General features: G+C 41.2%; 1 protein-coding gene across 5 annotated transcripts in view; it reads left to right on the forward strand.

Annotated features, from left to right (window-relative positions):
- ano1a (anoctamin 1, calcium activated chloride channel a) overlaps positions 1 to 20,630 on the forward strand; it is a 116,996-nt gene that overhangs the window by 51,264 nt on the left and 45,102 nt on the right. For all 5 annotated transcript variants that reach the window (XR_014600704.1, XM_084056163.1, XM_084056164.1 and 2 more), the window contains 7 exons: positions 2,066 to 2,120; positions 4,600 to 4,651; positions 6,128 to 6,183; positions 7,007 to 7,048; positions 10,705 to 10,769; positions 13,260 to 13,394; positions 17,142 to 17,302. Coding sequence is in view for 4 of the 5 variants with exons in the window: in XM_084056163.1 (XP_083912289.1) it covers positions 2,066 to 2,120; positions 4,600 to 4,651; positions 6,128 to 6,183; positions 7,007 to 7,048; positions 10,705 to 10,769; positions 13,260 to 13,394; positions 17,142 to 17,302 (566 nt within the window). In the remaining variant the exon portion in view is untranslated. The remainder of the gene's footprint in view (positions 1 to 2,065; positions 2,121 to 4,599; positions 4,652 to 6,127; positions 6,184 to 7,006; positions 7,049 to 10,704; positions 10,770 to 13,259; positions 13,395 to 17,141; positions 17,303 to 20,630) is intronic.

Genomic DNA, 20,630 nt, shown 5'->3' on the forward strand with positions numbered 1-20,630 from the left:
GCCGCGATATGAGCTTGTAGATCTGCTATTTTTGGGAAAAATCGTGAAAAATGTGTACAATTCTTTGAAACATGTATTTTAAAGCGAACATTTGTCACTCAAATCTTTGCTTCTGGGGATTCTATAAATGTATTCTAAATACTAACAGTTTTCTTTGGAAAAATCGTGTTTGCTATAATATCAGTGGTTCTCAAAAATGATATGTAAAAAAAATGATATGTATTTGACCGTGGACCCCCATCTCAAAATATTTTGTTCAGAGTTAAAAATGTTCGCTTTAAAAAAAGATACAATATTAAAAGATTTGCACACATTTTCACGATTTTTCAAAAATAGCAGATCTACAGTAGATCTGCTATTTTTGAATAGCCAAAGAAATCTTCAAATGACACAGATGCGTTCCCGGTCTTAAAGGGTTAAAAGGCGACATGCAATTAACCGCCTAAAAAGTGGAAATCTCACTATTGATCAGTGCCGTTGTTCCCAAATCATCAGAGACTGTGCTGGTTTCGGCATCTTAAATGAGGTTCTCTGTGGTGCTGTTTACTACGGCACGACAATAAATCAATTCTGTTTGGAGGAAGAAATGGGTAGATTGGGTAACCCCCCCCCCCCCCACCCACTCCCCGGCTTTTCTTTCTTTTTGAGAAATGGCTAAAGACCGCTTGTAAATGAAGGAATGCAATCGCCACATTAAGAAAATGTCATAGTCTTTGTCTTTGTCCTGCTGGCCTATTATGAAGTACTCTGTACTAGTCCCGCTCCTTTTTCCCCTCTACACTAATTATCTTTGTCATAAATAGCTGCTCTATAAGCTAACAACGCTTGTAGATCTGCTATTCTTGCCAAATGTCTGCCCCAGAATAGGGGTATGAGGGATCATGTGGTTAATGCTAGCTGTTTCTGATGAGGAATTATTTTGCAAAAATGTACAATTGTATTATACTTTATTGTAGTCTACGTATGTCATTTGTATTGTCCTTTAGTGTACGGTGTTCAGGAAAAGTTAATGACATTTATTGACAAATGCTGAAAAAGGCAGGTACTTATTGACTTGGAATTGAATTGATACCAATCAGGTAATGGTACTTCTGGATGGGTTGCAGTCCATTTCTTCTGTCAGCATTATATTGAAAAATATTCTTAGAAGTTTAAATGACTCTCTGGCAAATACTTCTGCTGATTAAATAGTTTCACAAGAAGACTGCTGACAGTGTGACCACAGTGAATGCAACAGTTCTTTGTACTGTAGGTTTGCTGCAGTAAATGCTAAAGCTGTAGAATTAAAGCTGCACTAACTGTAACTTTCCTCTTCTACCCGGGATTTGAACCCGGTTTACTGTGCAAGCGCTGACATTTGTTTTACCATTGAGCTAATAGAGCCGGCCTGCTGGCCCAAGAGATGAATTGAATCTTGACCATCAGATCAAAACTTCTGCAGGACATATCTCTGCTCTCATCTTCACTTCTTATTCATCTCGTTGCGGTCGGACAGAAACCTTGTATCTCCACATTTCAACTTTTTATGTAAAACATTATACTAATTCCCTACTTCAGGGGTCTTCAACGTTTTCAGCCCAAGGACCCCCCTAGCTGAGAGAGAGAGATGAAGCAGGGACCCCCCTCTATATTGTATACAATTGTGTTATAGATTCAACTTTTTTTTTTACGTTGACTGTTCTTTTTCCCCCCCTCTACACCTACAGTATACCTCTTTGCCAAAAATAGCCGATCTACAAGCTCACAACGCCTGTGAGGCGTTGTGAGCTTGTAGATCTGCTGTTTTTGGCTAAAGTTATCCTCAGAAAAGGGATGCTAGGGTTCAAGTGGTTAAGGCAACAAAAAAAAAATCATATCACACAAAGATTTGGCGGACCCCCTGTAGTAACTCTGAGGATCCCCTAGGGGTCCCGGACCCCCTGTTGAAGACCCCTGCCCTACTTTGTTGCACGAGAGCGTCGCACGGAAGTGTGTCAGATGTCTAGGTGAGACATGACCTTTTGAAATATTGTTATCTATTCTTATCTAATCTAAACCACAACTCTGTGTTGTTCTTTGTTCCCAGGTTCGATCTTTCTGACAGAGACAAATTCTTCGACAGTAAAACCAGAAGCTCCATCGTAAGTACTGGATCAGAACTCTTGTGTCTACTCACCTGTGACACGGATACATTATGTAAACACACACACAGTTAAATATCCCTTTTGTACATGTACAGTTTAACTGTATCTAATCCATGACTTAGAATAGTTCCACTTAACCGTATATACTTCGGGGTCCCCCAGGGCTCTATATTAGGCCCCCAAATTGTTTCCCTCCACACCAAATATCTTTACTGATCTACAAGCTCACAAGCTCAGAATTATTTGGTGAGTGTTTTCACTGAATGCTAGGGTTCAAGTGGTTAAGAGAAGCTATACAATTTGCACAGGAAACACACACACACACACACACACACACCTTTTATAATGTGCTTATAAGGCATTATATCACTCATTATAAATGTTTATAATCATGTGTAACAACTTATAACAACATTTATGAAGTATTATAAGTGCTCAGTGGAACAGCACATGATAGCCTACGTATCACGTAGGCTACGTAACTAACTTAGTCAGTTATAAAGTGTCTTTGTTATAAGTTGTTATGCTTAATTCTAAACATTTACAACGAGTGTTATGAAGCCTTATGATGTACGTTATAATGCATTATAAACACAATCATAATGCATTTTAGAAGCAACCTTTAAGTAAAGTGTTACCGAAAATGGTCCACACCATCTATTGGTGAGATTCTACTATACTTGTGGGGATATTTGGTCCTCACAAGTATAGTAACACACACACACACACACACACACGCACACACGCGCACACACACACACACACACACACACACCCCGCTTCCAAATGAGACAGTTAATTAAGGATTATATAATGGCATTGACTGGGTGTTATTGGAATGACCGTGTCAATGTGGGCCGTAATATGAATCCCAGGCTGTTCGCTCACAAGCACAAACATCAATAAACTCCCATTACTGTAGAGATTGGAGCAGCGCTCACCCAGCTGCTTCCCAAGGCCCTTCATTCTGCTCATACCGCGTCTCACAAGGTGCCTGGAGGGAGGTTCACAGCCAGGGCCGGACTTACCGTTGGGCTAGGGGGGGCTGCAGCCCCCAGGCCTCCAACTGGGGGGGCCTCCGATTTTTTTGGTAAAAAAAAAATAATAATTTGTAATTTGTAATTTTTTTATGATCAAATATTTTTTTTTACGATGAAATTGTAAAGTATTGCAATCCAATTCAAGTGAGATTTATGTTTAGTTATTGTATATTTACTTGTTTTATGGTTAAAACATCGAATATAATATAATATAATAATAATATATAATAATAATATAATATAATAATAAATGTGAAGCTCTTTCTTCTTTAAATATGCATCCATATACTACTCCACTTTGGACCGAAATAACCGAATTAAACCCGAAATTAAAAGAAAAATAACCCGAATAACCCGATTTTTTTTCGGAAACGGGGCAAATTTTCGCGTGCATGCGCGCCAGTGGGGCCTCGAAAATTACTCTAGCCCACGGGCCTCAACTCCTATAAATCCGGCACTGTTCACAGCACTCACAGTGAATATTAAATGTGATATTATATAATAGTGATAGTATTATTATGAGTGGGGATGTAACCGGTGGTGGAAAAAGTACTCAAATTCTTTACTTAAGTAAAAGTACCAATACTGCAATATATACTCTGTTACAAGTAGAAGTCCAGGATTCAAAATGTACTTGAGTAAAAGTACAAAAGTATTGGTATCAAAATGTACTTAAAGTACCAAAAGTAAAAGTACTAAAATGTAGCTTGTAGATCGGCTATTTTCAAATAGCCTAGGTATAGAATAGGGCTAAAGTGGTTAATGCATGTTGTATAATGAAATAATTTATACCTGCAAAGTAACTAGTAACTAAAGTTTTCAAATAATTGTAGTGGAGTAAAAGTACAATATTTGCCTCTGAGATGTAGTGGAGTAGAAGTAAAAGTTCAGAAAATTGGAAATACTCAAGTAAAGTACAAATACCTCAAAATGTTACTTAAGTACAGTACTTGAGTACGTAGTATGTAGTTAGTTACTTTCCACCACTGGATGTAACAGGTCTCAGAATTCACGGTTTGGTTCAATACGCACAGTGGTGTCACGGTTTGGAACATTTTCAATACAGAAATAAAATAGAATAGTAGAAAATAGTAGAATAATAGAATTTGAGCACAGAGAGGGTCCGGTTGAGTGCCGAGAGCATGGTTAGAAGCTAATTTAAAAGGTACTACACTGCGTGAGTACACAGAAATTGTGCCACTGTATAATGGGCATTATGAGGACCAGCTATATGAAGCTATATAAGGTCTAAAATGTTTGAAGTGTCCGTTTAAGCCCTATTTGTAACCCCACCTACATTATAATGATATGCCAAATTAGGGACGCCAGCCTGGTTGAAAGTTGTTAAGCTGTGTTGTGTGTGTCGTGTTGTAATTGTGTCATGTCATGTGTCGTATATTGTGGTAACATCGTGTGTTTCTGTCATGTGGCGTCAGGTGTATGAAGTGTTGAAAAGGACTCGCTGCACCAGAGCTAAATTCTCCATGGGTGAGCAGACGTTTTTATATCTTTAACATAAGACACACATCCTTATAGAAATGAACTACTATTCCTCTGTTTACAATAGGCTCTATGCACAGCATCCATATTGGAAAGAAATTGGGCCTCTTCTTACTCCCTTCACAGGTGTTGCCAATGATACTAATGAAGGCTCTGTTCCATTCTGGTCAAACAGAGTGTGGACCAGGGACCCTCATGGTTCCTTGAGGGGGTTTCCAAATGGCACCTTGCGGGTGTGCAACTCTAAGAGTGTACAAATGGACCCAAATGGACCCGTTTGTACGCTCTCAGAGCTACGGTGGTCCCTGAAATTAAAAGGTTTGAGAACCACTGTGCTACACTAAATGGAACAGAGCCTTCATTAGAATCATTGGTAACACCTGTGAAGGAAATAAGGAAGAGGCCCAACTTCTTTCCAATATGGCTGCTGTGCATGGAGCCTATTCACAATATAATACAGTTCATTTCTAAAGGATTTCATTCACCCTCTATCTTTGAATACTGTTCCCACATGTAACATGTTCTTTATACATAAACCGGACCTGACAGCATTGATTGATGGGTTGAAACGCAGCATGCGTTTCAACCCATCAATCATGCGCATGTCTAATGAAAAGGGAAAGCCCACCACAAGAACACCTGTTTTTATTGCATCTTATATCACCATCCTATGTACCGTCTTTACTTGTTTTGATGGTTAGATGCTGGATGTCGTTAGTCTTGCACAATGTCAGTGGAATAATAGAGCTCACTTAGAGCTCAGAGAAAACGCTATAGCCTACTGGGTAGTTATCAGCCAAAATGTGCCAGTATACCACTATCATATACCACTACACTACAGTATACCACTATCATAGTACTGTAGGGGTTGGTTTGCCCAGTTAGGCTTAAATCCAGTGGCTCCCTCATAAAGATATCAGTGGATAATATCAACATTTTAATTTGACAGTCATGTATGTTAGGAAACTCCCCCTAGCAGGGCAATGTGTCTTCACAGAATTATAACATCAACAAGCATCTAGTATTTGAATGTCATGTGTTGACCTACTGTACTGTTTCTCAACCAGTTGTTTTATTTTGTAATTTTTATCTTGAATAAATAGTTTTTCAGAAAACCTAGGTCAGGATTTAGAAGGCGTTTTTAGAATCGGCCTCAGGTCTAAGTGGGTTAAGATCAGTAATGTTAAATATGAATACAAAAAACTTAAAGGAAATAGAAATGTGTTATTCCTTCTTATATGTTCGTAGTGTGTATAGTATAGTACGTAGTTGTGTAGTATAGTATCTAGTTGTGGTGGAGGTGGAGTGGGGTGGTCCTTGAGGATTGTGTGAACTATGCTGGTGGTCCAGAGGTCCAAAAAGGTTGAGATCCACTGACCTGCTGGGATGTAAACCCAGTCCAGTCTGTGCGAGCTGCTGTGTCCTCACTTTAATATGAATCCACTGATAAATGTCCTCTTACAGGCATAACCAGTCTCCTAGGCAACGGTGTTTACACTTCTGCGTACCCGCTGCATGATGTGAGTACCACACACACACACACACACACACACACACACACACACACACACACACACACACACACACACACACACACACACACACACACACACACACACACACACACACACACACACACACACACACACACACAGCAAGGTTTGTAGAATTGTTTGACTAACTTCATTGACTCCATCGTGCGAGAGTGTCGCTCACCAAAAAATGTATAGATTGACAAGCTAAAAACCCATGGTGATGCGATGCATTGTTGGCTTGTAGATCTGTTGTTTTGGGTAAGAGACACTGTTGTGAAAATGGGGCTTTCCTGTTTAATCACGGTGAGAGATGAATTGTTTGCCATTAGTGTATTAGATTTGTGTATGAAATGTTTTAAATGCTGATATAACGCCCGGGATTCAAACCCACGTGGAAAGCCAACATCTTAACCACTAGCCTAAAGGGGAATTCTCCCATGGGAGATATTCACTGACATCACATTAACTATGCACCTCTGAAGGAGCATTTGAAGAGACTCATCCCCGGTTCATGCTCCATCGTATGACGTGTCACGCTCCGAAAATAGCCGATCAATAAGCTCACAACGTGTGGCATCCGCGACATGTTCTGAGCTTGCAGATCGGCAATTTGGGGCGCACAACACCGCTGTATGATGAAGTATATATTACGCTTCAGGTGTCTGACAGCCACTAACAAACTCATTTGGCATAAAAACGAAAGAATGGTTTGCCCCTGAATAGGGATGCTATGGTTCATTAGGCGGTTAAATGTGGTTGCTACTGCTTGAACACTGTGTGTGTGTGTGTGTGTGTGTGTGTTTTACAGGGAGACATCGAGGGGATGAGCGCAGAAGCCAATGACAGGAAGGTAAGGAGAACAAAGCCATTGATCAATAAATGGATGCGATCGATCACAGCCACTTCCAATACTTCCAATCAATAAACAAACGCATCACACCAACAAGTATTGATCTGCTGCTGCATCTCACATAATAACTGCAAAACTGGAAACGACTTTCAATTTCCTCTGCTTTGAGAGATAATATCATTTGATCAAGTTATAAACCAGTGATTATGGCTGTAGTTGATGATTAATTGTCATACAAAAAATTAATTGCGGAATTCATCTATGAAAGAAACATAAAAAGATGAAATATGGACATACTACAAGGTTTCTGCCCAACAGCAACGATATGATTTATACAAATGATCAAACTATAACTAAATGGTCAAACTATAATGATGTAAACTAAAGACCACAGCAAAAACTGATGAGCAACTCATTCATGTGGAATGGTCCCCTATATGCTCTCAAACCACTGTTGGTTGTAAGGATGATTAACACTCGTTGTTCTACCTTGATGTGTATTAAAGGGAACACCACAAATAATACTTTTAACGTTTATTCAGGCCTGTTGAGCTTTTACAAATCTTGCATGTTTGTTCCTTTCATTGTCATACAGTACATAACTTTACATCAGGGATGCTTAGCAGAACGAATTTACGTTGCTTGGTTCAGTATTGGTAAAAAAACAAAAACCTTTTTGTACGTTTGTAGCTGCTATCCATACACTTAGCGTTGTGTGTAACATCTGGTTCTCTCATTGACCATTCTACACACACACAGACAGGCTATATGCAGGCTAATGTCTAGACTAATGTCTAGACTCTAGAGGGCCTTAAAGGAATAGTTTACCAAAAAAAATGCTAATTTTGTATCAATTACACACCTTTTTTTTTTAATATACATTTTTATCCCACGATTTTGTAAACCCATTTTTTACACCCAGTGTCAATTGTCTATGTAATCCTGGGCACTACCTTCCCTCTTCCAACCTAGGGAAGCCAGGCCCGAGCTCATGCCTCCTTCAATGCATGAGAGCCAACTGACCTTCTTGTCACCCGACAGGCGATAGTTTCCCTGGTTGGACGTAGCGTGTGGAAGGAACACGTTATTCCAACCAGTTCCTTTCCCCTCCATCAGGCGCCCCGGCTGGCCAGGGGGAGGCAATCAATTACACACCTCATGAAGCCTTGAATTCATGCAGATATTTTTGTTTTTGTCACATTCCTAAGCCAATAATTTGATGACCGTGTGTATTTCCGGAAGGAGACATAAAGAGTCTCCTTTGTGTCTCCTACCGGATACATTAGCCGGTATGAGACGGTAATCAAATTATTGGCTTAGGAATGCGACAAAAACAATTCCATGAATTCAATGCTTCATGGGGTGTGTAATTGATATAAAAGAAGCATTTTTTTAACATTATAAACATACAGTAAACATGTTGTGTAATGAAAAACATATCACTGGCTCAATGCAGATTTTTACTGCAATTTGATTAATTGATTGAAAAAAATACATTAATCCCTGTTTAAAAAAAGACATGGTGAGAATAGGTTATCTGCAAGGTCAAGCGTGAGCTTGTAGATCTGAACTGTTGAAAACGTTTTAAAAAAAAGAAGAAAAAAAAAGATTGTAGGAAAGGTTAAAACATCTTTCCCAAATTGGGTCGCAACCCTACTGTATGTTTGAGAAACAGTGTAGAATCTGTAGATGAATTATGAATGAAATAACCCCTTGAAACACCTAGCAGCCATGCAGGACAAATTAATCTCAATGCAACCACAAATGAAATCAGCCCTCGTATGCCTCATGAATAATTTATATGCAATCACCATTTACCAAAATAATCACACTCAAGTATTATTCATATTCTCATTGGGAACAGCTCCTGCAGTAGTAGTAGTTCTATTGTTATCCAGTATAGATGAACTATTAAAGAAATACAACTTTAAATACCCTGAAATGGCAATAATTTGCCTGATCGCAAATATTTGAGAAAATGTATTTTCCATAAGCGTTAGAATTGTTTCCATTCATCTTTATAAAAACAGCTGGATGAACTTGTGAGCTTGCAGATCAGCTATTTTTGAGAGAAGTTTGAGAAATCTGTCTTGGAATATTTACATACACATCTCTTATGACACAAAACATTTTCAGATGGGGGTCCGTAGCTAAATACATACCAATTTGGGGGTCCTTGATATGGAAGATGTTAAAGAACCACGGTTCTACAGAAGCCACTATGAAAGATATCTGCAGTACTGCCCCCCCCCCCCCTCTCTCTCTCTCTCTCTCTCTCTCTCTCTCTCTCTCTCTCTCTCTGTCTTTCTCTTTCTCTCCATTCCTCTTGTCTTAATGCACCCCATAATTACACTGGAAGCTGTGTGTTGAAAGAGTTACCACGGCAACAAGCTTACAGTATAATTCTCCTTCTGCTGTTCTCAAGCATCAGAAAGGCTCAAAACCACTCCTTCTGAAATACACACACACGCACGCACGCACGCACGCACGCACGCACGCACGCACGCACGCACGCACGCACGCACGCACAGTATATCCACTACACACTCACACCTCACTTACCCAATGATCCCTGTGTGTGTGTGTGTGTGTGTGTGTGTGTGTGTGAGAGAGAGAGGGTTTGCCTGTATATTGTATGTGCATGCTCACCCGTGTCTGTCTTTGTGTGCTTGAGAAATGTCTGGTCTCATAAGGCGTTGGCTGAGCTTACAGACAGAACATAGTCATCACCTCAGATCTAATGATTTAAACATGTTTCAAATGGTCAAAAAGTCTCCTTCCAAATCTGCAATCATTTGGAATAATGGAAGTTGAGTGAAGACGCAGCGGCATTTCATTTAGGTGATCGTTGCTGTCAGGCAGAAACCTTGAATCTCCATATTTCATGTTTAGGTTTTTGTTTATTTTTTTAAAATAATGCCTCGTTTTATACTATCGCACGAAAATAGGCGTCATCTAAGCTAACAATGTGTCGCAGTGCAATGGCTGGTCAGCTTGTAGAGATAGGCTGTTTTTGCAGTTCTCAAAAATACATTTTGAGACTTGGGGATATTGACAGGGACGTCACAGGCTCTCAGAAGGTGCGGGGGATGGACTTTCGGGGGACTATACCCCTTATTTGACACTTTGGCTATTCAAAAATAGCAGATATACAAGCTCATAGACTATACCCCTTATTTTACACTTTGGCTATTCAAAAATAGCAGATATACAAGCTCATAGCGCGGCACCGAGTGCCGCGCTATGAGCTTGTAGATCTGCTATTTTTGAAAAATCGATAAAAACATTTGTAACTGTCAAATGTAAACAAACTTTGTATTTTCAAAAATTTTCGTTTTTTGGGTGGATTTTGTTAGTTTTTTTTTCGTGTTTTGGTTACTTAATTTCGGTTTTAGGGTTAGGTTATTTCATTCTTATTTTTGCCTGATTTTACCAATTTATTATCAAAAAAAATAATGAATTCTTTTTTTTTCCAAAAAGTGGGGGGTATGAAATCACGGATCTACTGTATGTGAGTGAGGGTGTCTACTACACATACTACATTTTCACGTTTAATGCTATGCGCAAAACAGGGACACCGAGTTGAAAGTGGGATGTAAGTGTATAAATATTGAACCAATGAAAAGTAACTAACTAGAGCCTTTCTTTCTCCATAGCTGCTGTTTGAGGAATGGGCCAGCTACAGTGTCTTCTACAAGTACCAGCCTATTGGCCTCGTCAGGTTAGACCCACAGCGTTACTGTTTGTCATATAGTCACCTTCCTAATCTAATGGCCTTAAGTAATTTTTTTAAGGTTTTCAGAAAAAATAAAAAAATGATCCAAAACAAAACTAGCCTACATGATATTTCACCCAAAACGTTTATAACAAATTATGACTATTAACATAAAAACAACACTGTCTGTCACATAAGAGATTTAAATAGGTTTAACTAGGATTAAACCTGACTTGATGATTTACTGATTTACTTTAGACTTAGGCCATTTTTTTGGCCTAAGTCACAAAACCATGTGACTTAGGCTGGCCTGAGGTGGCCTGTGTCATGAGGAGCTGACTTAGGCAAAAATATAATTTTCCTCAAAAGATTATGTAGGCCATTAGTTTAGGAAGGTGACGATATGTGTCACGTTCTCTTACTTGTCAATAACATGCTAGAAGGGTAGATAAGGTGTGAGGTATGAGTTATGAGACACTACAGTATACAATATTATTATACAATATACAAAAGTCAAAAAGCATACAGTAATCGAATACATAATAGAGGGTGTCTAATTAGATTCAAGATTCAAGACTTTATTTGTTACATTCCAAATACAGGCACATGTATACAAAGTCAAATGGCTTAGTTTAAAAAGAAACAGTGACCCGTTCTGTCTGACTGTGTCTCAGGTGTAAACAGACGTGGTGAGACAAGGAGATTAGTTTCTCTTTTCTGTCTGTGTGTGTCTGGTTGATTTAGGGCAGTAGAGCATTCCGTGGCTACCTTCCAACGCATTCACATGGTGAATACATTCTATTGGGAGCAGGAGGCTAGCCGCTAAGTTGTGAATTCTATACCATCAGACCCTGATGAAGACCTATTAAGTCGACACGCGTTGGCAGTGGTGTAAAGTAACTAAGTGCATTTACTCAAGTACTGTACTTCAGTACAAAATTGAGGTAATTTTACTTTACCGGAGTATTTCCAATTGTTTATACTTTTACTTCTACTCCACTACATCTCAGAGGCAAATATTGTACTTTTACTCCACTACAATTATTTGAAGATATACATAATTAAGCATACATTAAAGGTAGGGTAAGTGATTTGCGTTGGTTAAAATAATTGTTAAATAGCTCTATTCTGATAGTACTCATTGCTATAGAGTGTTTGTTCAGTATTTGGAGTCTCCTTGTCTCTCCACCTCTTTATTAAACAGAAAATGCATTTTCGTTTCAGTTTCAGTTTCATTTCCAATTTTATCCAACCAGGACAGAGAACTCAATCAGGATACAGATTAAACAAGTGAAATTGGAAGTGATGATACAAAGAAATGAGCAGACAAAATTGGAACTGGAACACTATACAAATTAAGCTTAAAAATAGGTACTTTCACCTGATTGGCTGAGATTTTGACTGCTACCGAAAAATATATTTTCTGTTTATTAAAGAGCTGGAGAGACAGGGAGACATCTGTTACTGAAAAAACACTCTATAGCAATGATTACTATCAGAATATAGTATTTTAACCTTTTAACAAAATACTTTTTGTTTTAACCAAAAAATATCACTTACCCTACCTTTAACCACTTTAGCCCTATTTTATACATAGGCTATTTGAAAATAGAGCTTGTGAGCTTGTAGATCTGCTATTTTCAAACATTTTAGTACTTTTACTTTTTGTACTTTTTAAGTACATTTTGATGCCAATACTTTTGTACTTTAACTCAAGTAAATTTTGAATTCCGGACTTTCACTTGTAACAGAGTACTTCTGAATTGCAGTATTGATACTTTTACTTAAGTAAAACATTTGAGTACTTTTTCCACCACTGCGCGTTGGTCATATTGTTGCCTTGCTCAAAATAAATCTCTAAATATTTTTTCACCAAAGATAGAGTGCCTTGGATGTCTTTTCTTTGCAAGTCTGCAGTCCACACCACTACGGTTCCTCTACGTTCTGGCAACAAGACAAAATAGCGACCAAAAATAGCAATAAACAGCGATATTTAGTTAATAAAAATACCTAAATGATACATTCATGTCAAGTTTATGGTTATGGCCGGTAAGAATGTGGCGGCAATATTTGGCACATTCACTTCATTAAACATTAAGTTCCAGTTCAGTTCAAAGTCAGTGTGTCATTGATGATATCATAAAACCTCTACATACATTTTTAATGAAGGGCAATTTATTATAATTCCTTTTAATCTTGACCTGGTCCATGTACTGTACTAGGAACGGCTTTTTCATTACAACAGGCTTTCATGCTGAATCTGGAGAATGAGATCATATTCTGATTTGTAGGAGTTCCTGTATAATTACATTTTTATCGCCATGTTCAGTTCTGTACTGTTCTTGTTCAGCATGCTGTATTCTAGTGGTTCTCAAACTCCTACTTTATTTGTGGATTCATGAATCCAAGTACCAGACTGACTACAATATTTTGCTTAGAAAACTACAAGAAAAAGAAGAAGAAGGAAAAAAACATGTGCTGTCTGTAATCCCACAGGAAGTACTTTGGGGAGAAGGTGGGTCTTTACTTTGCCTGGCTGGGCGTCTACACACAGATGCTGATACCGGCTGCCATCGTTGGTGTCATCGTGTTCCTGTACGGCTGTGCTACTGTTGACGATGACATACCCAGGTACACACGCTCGCACACAAACACACAGGGAAATATACTCCATTTACAGACAGTAAACACATTTATTTTTATTTAAATACACACAGAACAATCATCAGTGTTAATTCATCCATTTGTAACTCTGAAAAGTGTAGACATGAATTGTCATTTGTACACTAAACACTAAAAAAGGCACCTATCCTCTATCCTCTTTGGACACGCCGACTTATTTGTGTATCCCAAAGGTCAAATTAGCCTTTGTGATTTTGGGGGATAAACAATTACCTCAACAACAGATGCAAAATGACTGTAATATCACTTATATGCCGATATCTCATTTGGCTGACCAGTTGAATCACTTTAAACCCCATTTTTCAGTGATTTTTTTTTTCCGTAGTTACTGCTCTTTACCTTGGCAGGGCAGTATAGGTAACGGGTAACACTAAGTTAACTCAGTAGTAGCAGGGCTGGTGATTGTCCTTGATGATCTGCTCAGCCTTAATTGGCTGCTAGGCACCACTTATATCTTATATATCCAGTAGGGAGGGAGGCTCATCTCGGACGATCCGCTCATGTAATGCTTTGTTGTCGAGGGCGGTGCAGTTCCAATACCAGGTGGTGACGTAGCTTGTCAGGAGGATTATCATTCTACTGTTGAAAAATATCCTGGGGATGCGGGGACTGAATTTCTTCGGCCGTCTGAGGTAGCTGAGAGACATTGTCGAGCCCTTTTCATCGCGTGCATGGTGTGTATTCGAGGTCTTTAGCGATGTGTACGTCGAGTCACTTGAAGTCGCTGACCTTCTCCACCACAACGCCATTGATTCCTCGGCCTCCTGTAGTCCACGATCAGCTCCTTGGCCTTGTTGACGCAGAGAGCAAGGTTGTTCTCCTGACAACGTTGATGACAACGTCGGACCTGTGCGTATAGCCACACCGTCGTGTGTTTACAGGGAGTAGAGGATAGGGCTTAGCCCTCAGCCCTGAGGGGCTCCTGTGTTCGATGGTCAGTGAGTCTGATTGAATGCTGCCCAATCTCCCATGCTGGCGACAGCCCAACAGGAAGTCCAGTATCCAGCTGCACATGGCTGAACTGCGTTCCGGGAAATCTAGAAGGTGTTCTGTCACCCCAAATGCACGTACAATACTATACGTTTTTATTTTAGGCTATTTATTATTAGGGATGTCCGATATTATCGGCCTCCCGATATTATCGGCCGATATTAGCATAAAAATTGATATCGGGAAAATATCGGTATCGGTTTTTGAAATAATAAGTTTATAAATAAGTTTATAAATAAGTTACAGGAGTTCTTACTGTATATGGTGTGTGTGATATGAAATTTGAGCTTACCCTAATCACAATAATCCCCGCATATATCGGTATCGGTTGATATCGGTATCGGTAATTAAGAGTTGGACAATATCGGTATATCGGTTATCGGTAAAAAAGCCAATATCGGACAACCCTATTTATTATTAATTCAACTTTCACATTTTCCCCTCAATTTCCCTTCCTGCAATGGAAAAGGACTGTGGGTGAAATGAAACCGAGTTACGTTGGTAAAATCGCCAAAATTTGAACACTTTATTACTCGCTGTTCGAAAAATGGTTGCGCCCGTGAGCCGGGTGATCTGACTCCTACGCTCACTACGTTAGTTGCAGAGGACTCCGCGAATAACGCAAAGGCCCTGCCTTCCCCTCATGTCAATGTAGTTGTCAATGTTTACAACTTGATGAGAGGACATGTGGAAATAGAGAGAGAGAGAGGAAAAAACACCATGGCGAGTGAGCAGGTAAACGTGCGTTCACACTCTCTCCTTTCCAAGTTTGACTTTTAGTTGGATTAGCTCCGGCGCCTAATCCTTTACTGGCTGTAGTCTATGAACAGCATTCATACCCAGCTGTTCCTCACCTCCTCCAGGTGACAGAGGGCGGTGTGAAGAGCCATGCATGGCAAGTGCATCGTTGATGGATCTGTTTTGATGATATGCAAATTGCCATGGGTCCAGCATGGCAGGCAGCATGGAACAAATGTAAAAAAAAGAAAAAGAAAAGAAAAATACTGACAGTTGAGGTGAGTCGTTCAGACATGTAACCTTGGAGTGCTTGGAGACGGGCACAATGCATCTTGAAGCCTGCAGGGACCACAGTCTGTGACCCGTTCAGTCTGACTGTCTCAGGTATAAACAGACATGGCTAGGCATGGAGATTAGTTTCTCCTTTCTGTCTGTGTGTGTGTGTGTATGGTTGATTTAGGGCAGTAGAGCATCTTCCAACGCGTCCATATGGTGTAACATTCTTCTGGCCAAAACAATACGTTCTATTGGGGGCAGCAGGCGAAGTTGTATGAATTCTATACCAGGAAGTTCTCTGCGAGGGAAATCATATGCTTTTGCTTTGATTCATTGAGCAGAGCAATGTGGAGAACCATCTGTTCTCCACAAGTAATCAAATCTATCGTATATTAGGGCTGTCAATGGTAATGCGCGTATACTGTAGGCTCGTTCAACAACCGACTGTTGATGTACTTTAATGTGGCGTTGCATTGAAGCAATAAGCATGTCATCGTGGATTTAGTATTTTATTCTGCCACTGTGTTGGAAATAACTACACTTTTAATGGGTCAATTTGAGATGACGACAGCAACAACTTGGTTACAAAGTTTAGTTTAGTTGTCCACCCGTCCAAAGTTAAACTCTGCAGCAGTTTGTCCACCAAAATCCCTCATCATGCTGCTCCGTTTGTACGGCGTCAAGTCCTTTTTAAGGTGTATCAAATAATCACGTTGCTTGAATCGCGGGAATGTGTCTCTTTTTTCAGTCATGTTAGGAACATGTAATGTGTTTTGGCTCGTTTAGATGGCCGATAGGCTGACGTGTCCACACTGGCACGCTGCTTTGGTTGAATTGACATGATAGGGAAAGGGAATGGAAAGGGAGACTCTTCTTAGTCCCACCCACACAGGGTAAATTCTGTTTCAGCTTCACCCAGCTGATGGCTGCTCAGATGGTTATGATGAGCGCTCAAGGGGGGAGCTAGGGGAAGTTAGGGGTCAATAGGCTCTATGCACAGCAGCCATTTTGGAGAAAAATTTGGTCTCTTCTGACTTCCTTCACAGGTGTTACCAATGATACTAATGAAGGCTCTGTTCCATTCTGGTCAAACAGAGTCAGGGTGCTGATATTGTGCATGTTGGCTCACTAGAAATACTAGTGTGTCTCAAAGTGTGGTCCAGGGACCCTCATGGTTCCCTGAGAGGGTGTAACTCTGAGAGTGTACAAATGGAACCAAATGGACCCTCCCGGGTCCATTTGGTTCCATTTGTACACTCTCAGAGTTATGGGGGTCCTTGAAATTAAAACGTTTGAGAACCACTGTGCTACACTAAATGGAACAGAGCCTTCATTAGTGTCATTGGTAACACCTGTGAAGGAAGCAAGGAAGGGGCCCAATTTCTGTCCAATATGGCTGGTGTGTGTGTGTGTGTGTGTGTGTGTGTGTGTGTGTGTGTGTGTGTGTGTGTGTGTGTGTGTGTGTGTGTGTGTGTGTGTGTGTGTGTGTGTGTGTGTGTGTGTGTGTGTGTGTGTGTGTGTGTGTGTGTGTGTGTGTGTGTGTGCGTGCGTGCGTGCGTGCGTGCGTGCGTGTGTGCGCCAAAGTGAGCCTGAACTCTTTTTAATCACCAGTACTCTTCCTCTTCCGTCTCTCTCCGTCTTACCTTCCTTCCTTCTCTCCTTGTGTCATTCCCTCTGTCCTCCCTCTCTCAGCATGGAGATCTGTGACCCCAGGAACAACATCACCATGTGTCCGCTGTGTGACCGCGCGTGCAGCTACTGGAAGCTGGTGACGGCGTGTGGCACGGCGCGGGCCAGCCACCTCTTCGATAACCCCGCCACCGTGTTCTTCTCCATCTTCATGGCTCTCTGGGGTGAGGAGGAACGCAGCAGTTACACTACATGATGTCCCTGACATCAGAACCATCCATTCACACAACACGGAACAATGTTCATACACTCTCTCTGGGTTCACATGGACTTCTGCAAGTCAGCTATTAGTTGTAGCGTTATGGGAATTAATTACATGGGAACCTATGTAGCCTAATTCCCAGTGGTGTAAAGTAAATAAGTACATTTACTCAAGTACTGTACTTAAGTAAAAATGGTACTTTACTTGAGTATTTCCAATTTTCAATACTTTTACTTCTACTCCACTACATCTCAGAGGCAAATATTATACTTTTACTCCACTACAATTATATGAAAACTTTAGTTACTTTGTAGATTTTGATTATTATTACAAAATTAACCACTTCAACCCTATATACATTTCGGCCATTTGAAAATAGCCGATCTATAAGCTCACAATGCGTTGCGATGCGACGCATTGTGAGCTTGTAGATCGGCTATTTTCAAAATATTTTTATACATTTATAGATTTGAAAACTTGTGAGATGGGACATTCTGCATAACGAGTACTATACCTTCTTGGTTACTATACCCAATGGAGCGCACTTTCCTCTGCGCACATTGAGACAGATGCTGGCTTCAGACAGCAGGCATAAATGTAACTTTGAACTGCTGGCATTTAACGACTAGGGTTGCCACTGGCCAGGTCTGTGAATATTTTCCTCCCGGACACACATATTACATTACATTACATTACATTACAGTCATTTAGCAGACGCTTTTATCCAAAGCGACTTACAATAAGTGTATTCAACATAGGTAGGGAACGAAACTACTAATCACCAGAGGTCTTAAGTGTATTTCCTGTAAAAACAAGCAACCAAGAGTATACCTAGCGCTAAGGTAAAAGTGCAATATATCAGCTATCTACTTTCAAGCACATGAGATAAAAATAGCCAAATCAAATGAGCACGAGCTAATCAATCCAATACAACAATAGTTCCTAAACTAGTTAACAACAAGTAGGCCAGGCAAAGAGGAAGGGTAGTGTTTCCTGAAGAGGTGGGTTTTCAGCCTGCGGCGAAAGATGGGCAGTGACTCTGCTGTCCTGACATCAGTGGGAAGTTCATTCCACCACTGTGGGGCCAGAACAGAAAAAAGTCGTGACCGTGTCGATCGACCAGAAGGACCGTTGAGTGGCGGGGGAGTCAGTCGCCCCTTGGTGGCCGACCGGAGTGGTCGGGAAGGGTTGTGGGCATTGACCAATACCCGGAGGTAAGAGGGAGCTGTTCCTTTCACTGCCCTATAGGCTAGCACCAGGGTTTTAAACTGAATGCGAGCCGCTACGGGGAGCCAGTGCAGGGAACGGAGAAGGATAGTTGTGTGAGAGAACTTGGGGCGGTTGAACACCAGACGAGCCGCAGCTTTCTGAACAAGCTCCAGGGGTCTGATGGCAGATGCCGGAGCGCCAGCCAGGAGGGAGTTGCAGTAGTCCAGGCGGGAGATGACAAGAGCCTGGATGAGCACCTGGGCTGCCTTCTCCGTGAGGAAGGGCCGAATTCTCCTGATGTTGTAGAGGAGGAATCTGCAGGACCGTGTCACTGATGCGATGTTAGCCGAGAACGACAGTTGATCGTCCAGGGTCACACCCAGATTCTTCGCAGTCCGAGTTGACGTCACCACAGCGTTCTCAATGGTGATGGCCATGTCTCGGTGAGGACAGCCCTTCCCCGGGATGAACATCAGCTCGGTCTTGTCCAGGTTGAGCTTCAGGTGGTTCGTCGACATCCACTCCGAGATGTCAGCCAGGCAAGCAGCAATGCGTGCCTCCACTTGTGTGTCAGAGGGGGGGAATGAGAGGATCAGCTGGGTGTCATCGGCATAGCAGTGGTAGGAAAAGCCATGGGAGCGGATGACAGCACCAAGAGATGTAGTGTAGAGAGAGAAGAGAAGAGGACCCAGAACCGAGCCTTGGGGAACCCCAGTAGTGAGCCTGTGTGGTTCAGACACAGACCCTCCCAGCATCACCTGGTAGGAGCGACCCGTCAGGTAGGATGCAAACAGGGAGAGTGCAGAGCCTGAGACACCCATCCCCTCGAGGGTGGAGAGGAGGATCTGATGGTTCACTGTGTCGAACGCTGCAGACAGGTCCAGGAGTATCAGGACAGAGGAGAGAGAGTTCGCTCTAGCGGCATGGAGTGACTCCGCCACTGCCAGGAGGGCAGTCTCTGTCGAGTGACCCACTTTGAACCCAGACTGGTTGGAGTCCAGGAGGTTGTTCTGGTGGAGATACGAGGACAGTTGTTTGAACATATTAGAACATATTAGATTTCGTTTTCTGCCTCTAAGCCAAATGAAGCGTACCTGTGAGGTGTGAGTGGAATTGAAATGTTGTGTAAGCAAAGCCAATCGATATCTAAAACACAATGGTGTCCCCGCTGCGTGGGGGAGAAGGTGTTCGAACGTTTGGAGCCCCCGAGGGAAGACGGTGGCCAATGAAATTGCTGGGAAAAAAAAGGTACATTTGATCTCAAGGCCGCTTGCGTCGTAGGATCGACTTAATGCGGTCACGCGGCATTAAACACTCTAAACCTCATTGACCGGGGTCCCCCGAGGGGTCTATACGCATGGGCACCTTTCTTTTTTCCCCCTCTCTCGCCAATATTACACAACCCAAACCTCTAGCAAAGTGTCACTGTGCTTTAACCACATTCATCCTGGTGTCCCTATTTTGAGCAAGTCATTATAGGCAACAATATTCAACAATTTTCAAATAAATCAAATCAACAGATGACATGGCTCCACAGTAAACTGAATCATGATGCATTGTGAGCTTGTAGATCAGCTATGTCCACTATAAGTACTACAGGGCTTAACCCATTGATACCTGGAACGGCATCTGTGTCACTTTAGATTTCATTGGCTATTCAAAAATAGCAGATATACAAGCTCATAGCGCGGCACCGAGTGCCGCGCTACGAGCTTGTAGATCTGCTATTTTTGAAAAATTTAAAAAAAAATATTTTAGATTTTTTTCAAAAAACTGTTAGGATTTAGATTTTTTTTAAGAATCGCCTCAGGTCTTAAAGGGTTAAGTGGTTAAAGGACAACTCCTTAGAACAGTATCTGTCATGCGAGGATTCACAACGGAGCGGTGCCAGATCCAAATCGCCGACGGCATTTTTATTGTTGCACTGGCAGATTCGTCTGGTCCCAGGCTAGTGCACCGTGTCTCTTGGAGCACGGACGGGGGGAAAAAATGTCACCCACTTCTTCACACCTGTACAGATGTTTTCAATAAATAAAAGTATATATTTTTGCATCTAAGCTGCTCGGTCTCTCTGCCTAGGG

This window comes from Gymnoscopelus microlampas (genome assembly GCF_963454915.1).
Source record: "Gymnoscopelus microlampas genome assembly, chromosome: 1".
Lineage (NCBI taxonomy): Eukaryota > Metazoa > Chordata > Actinopteri > Myctophiformes > Myctophidae > Gymnoscopelus > Gymnoscopelus microlampas.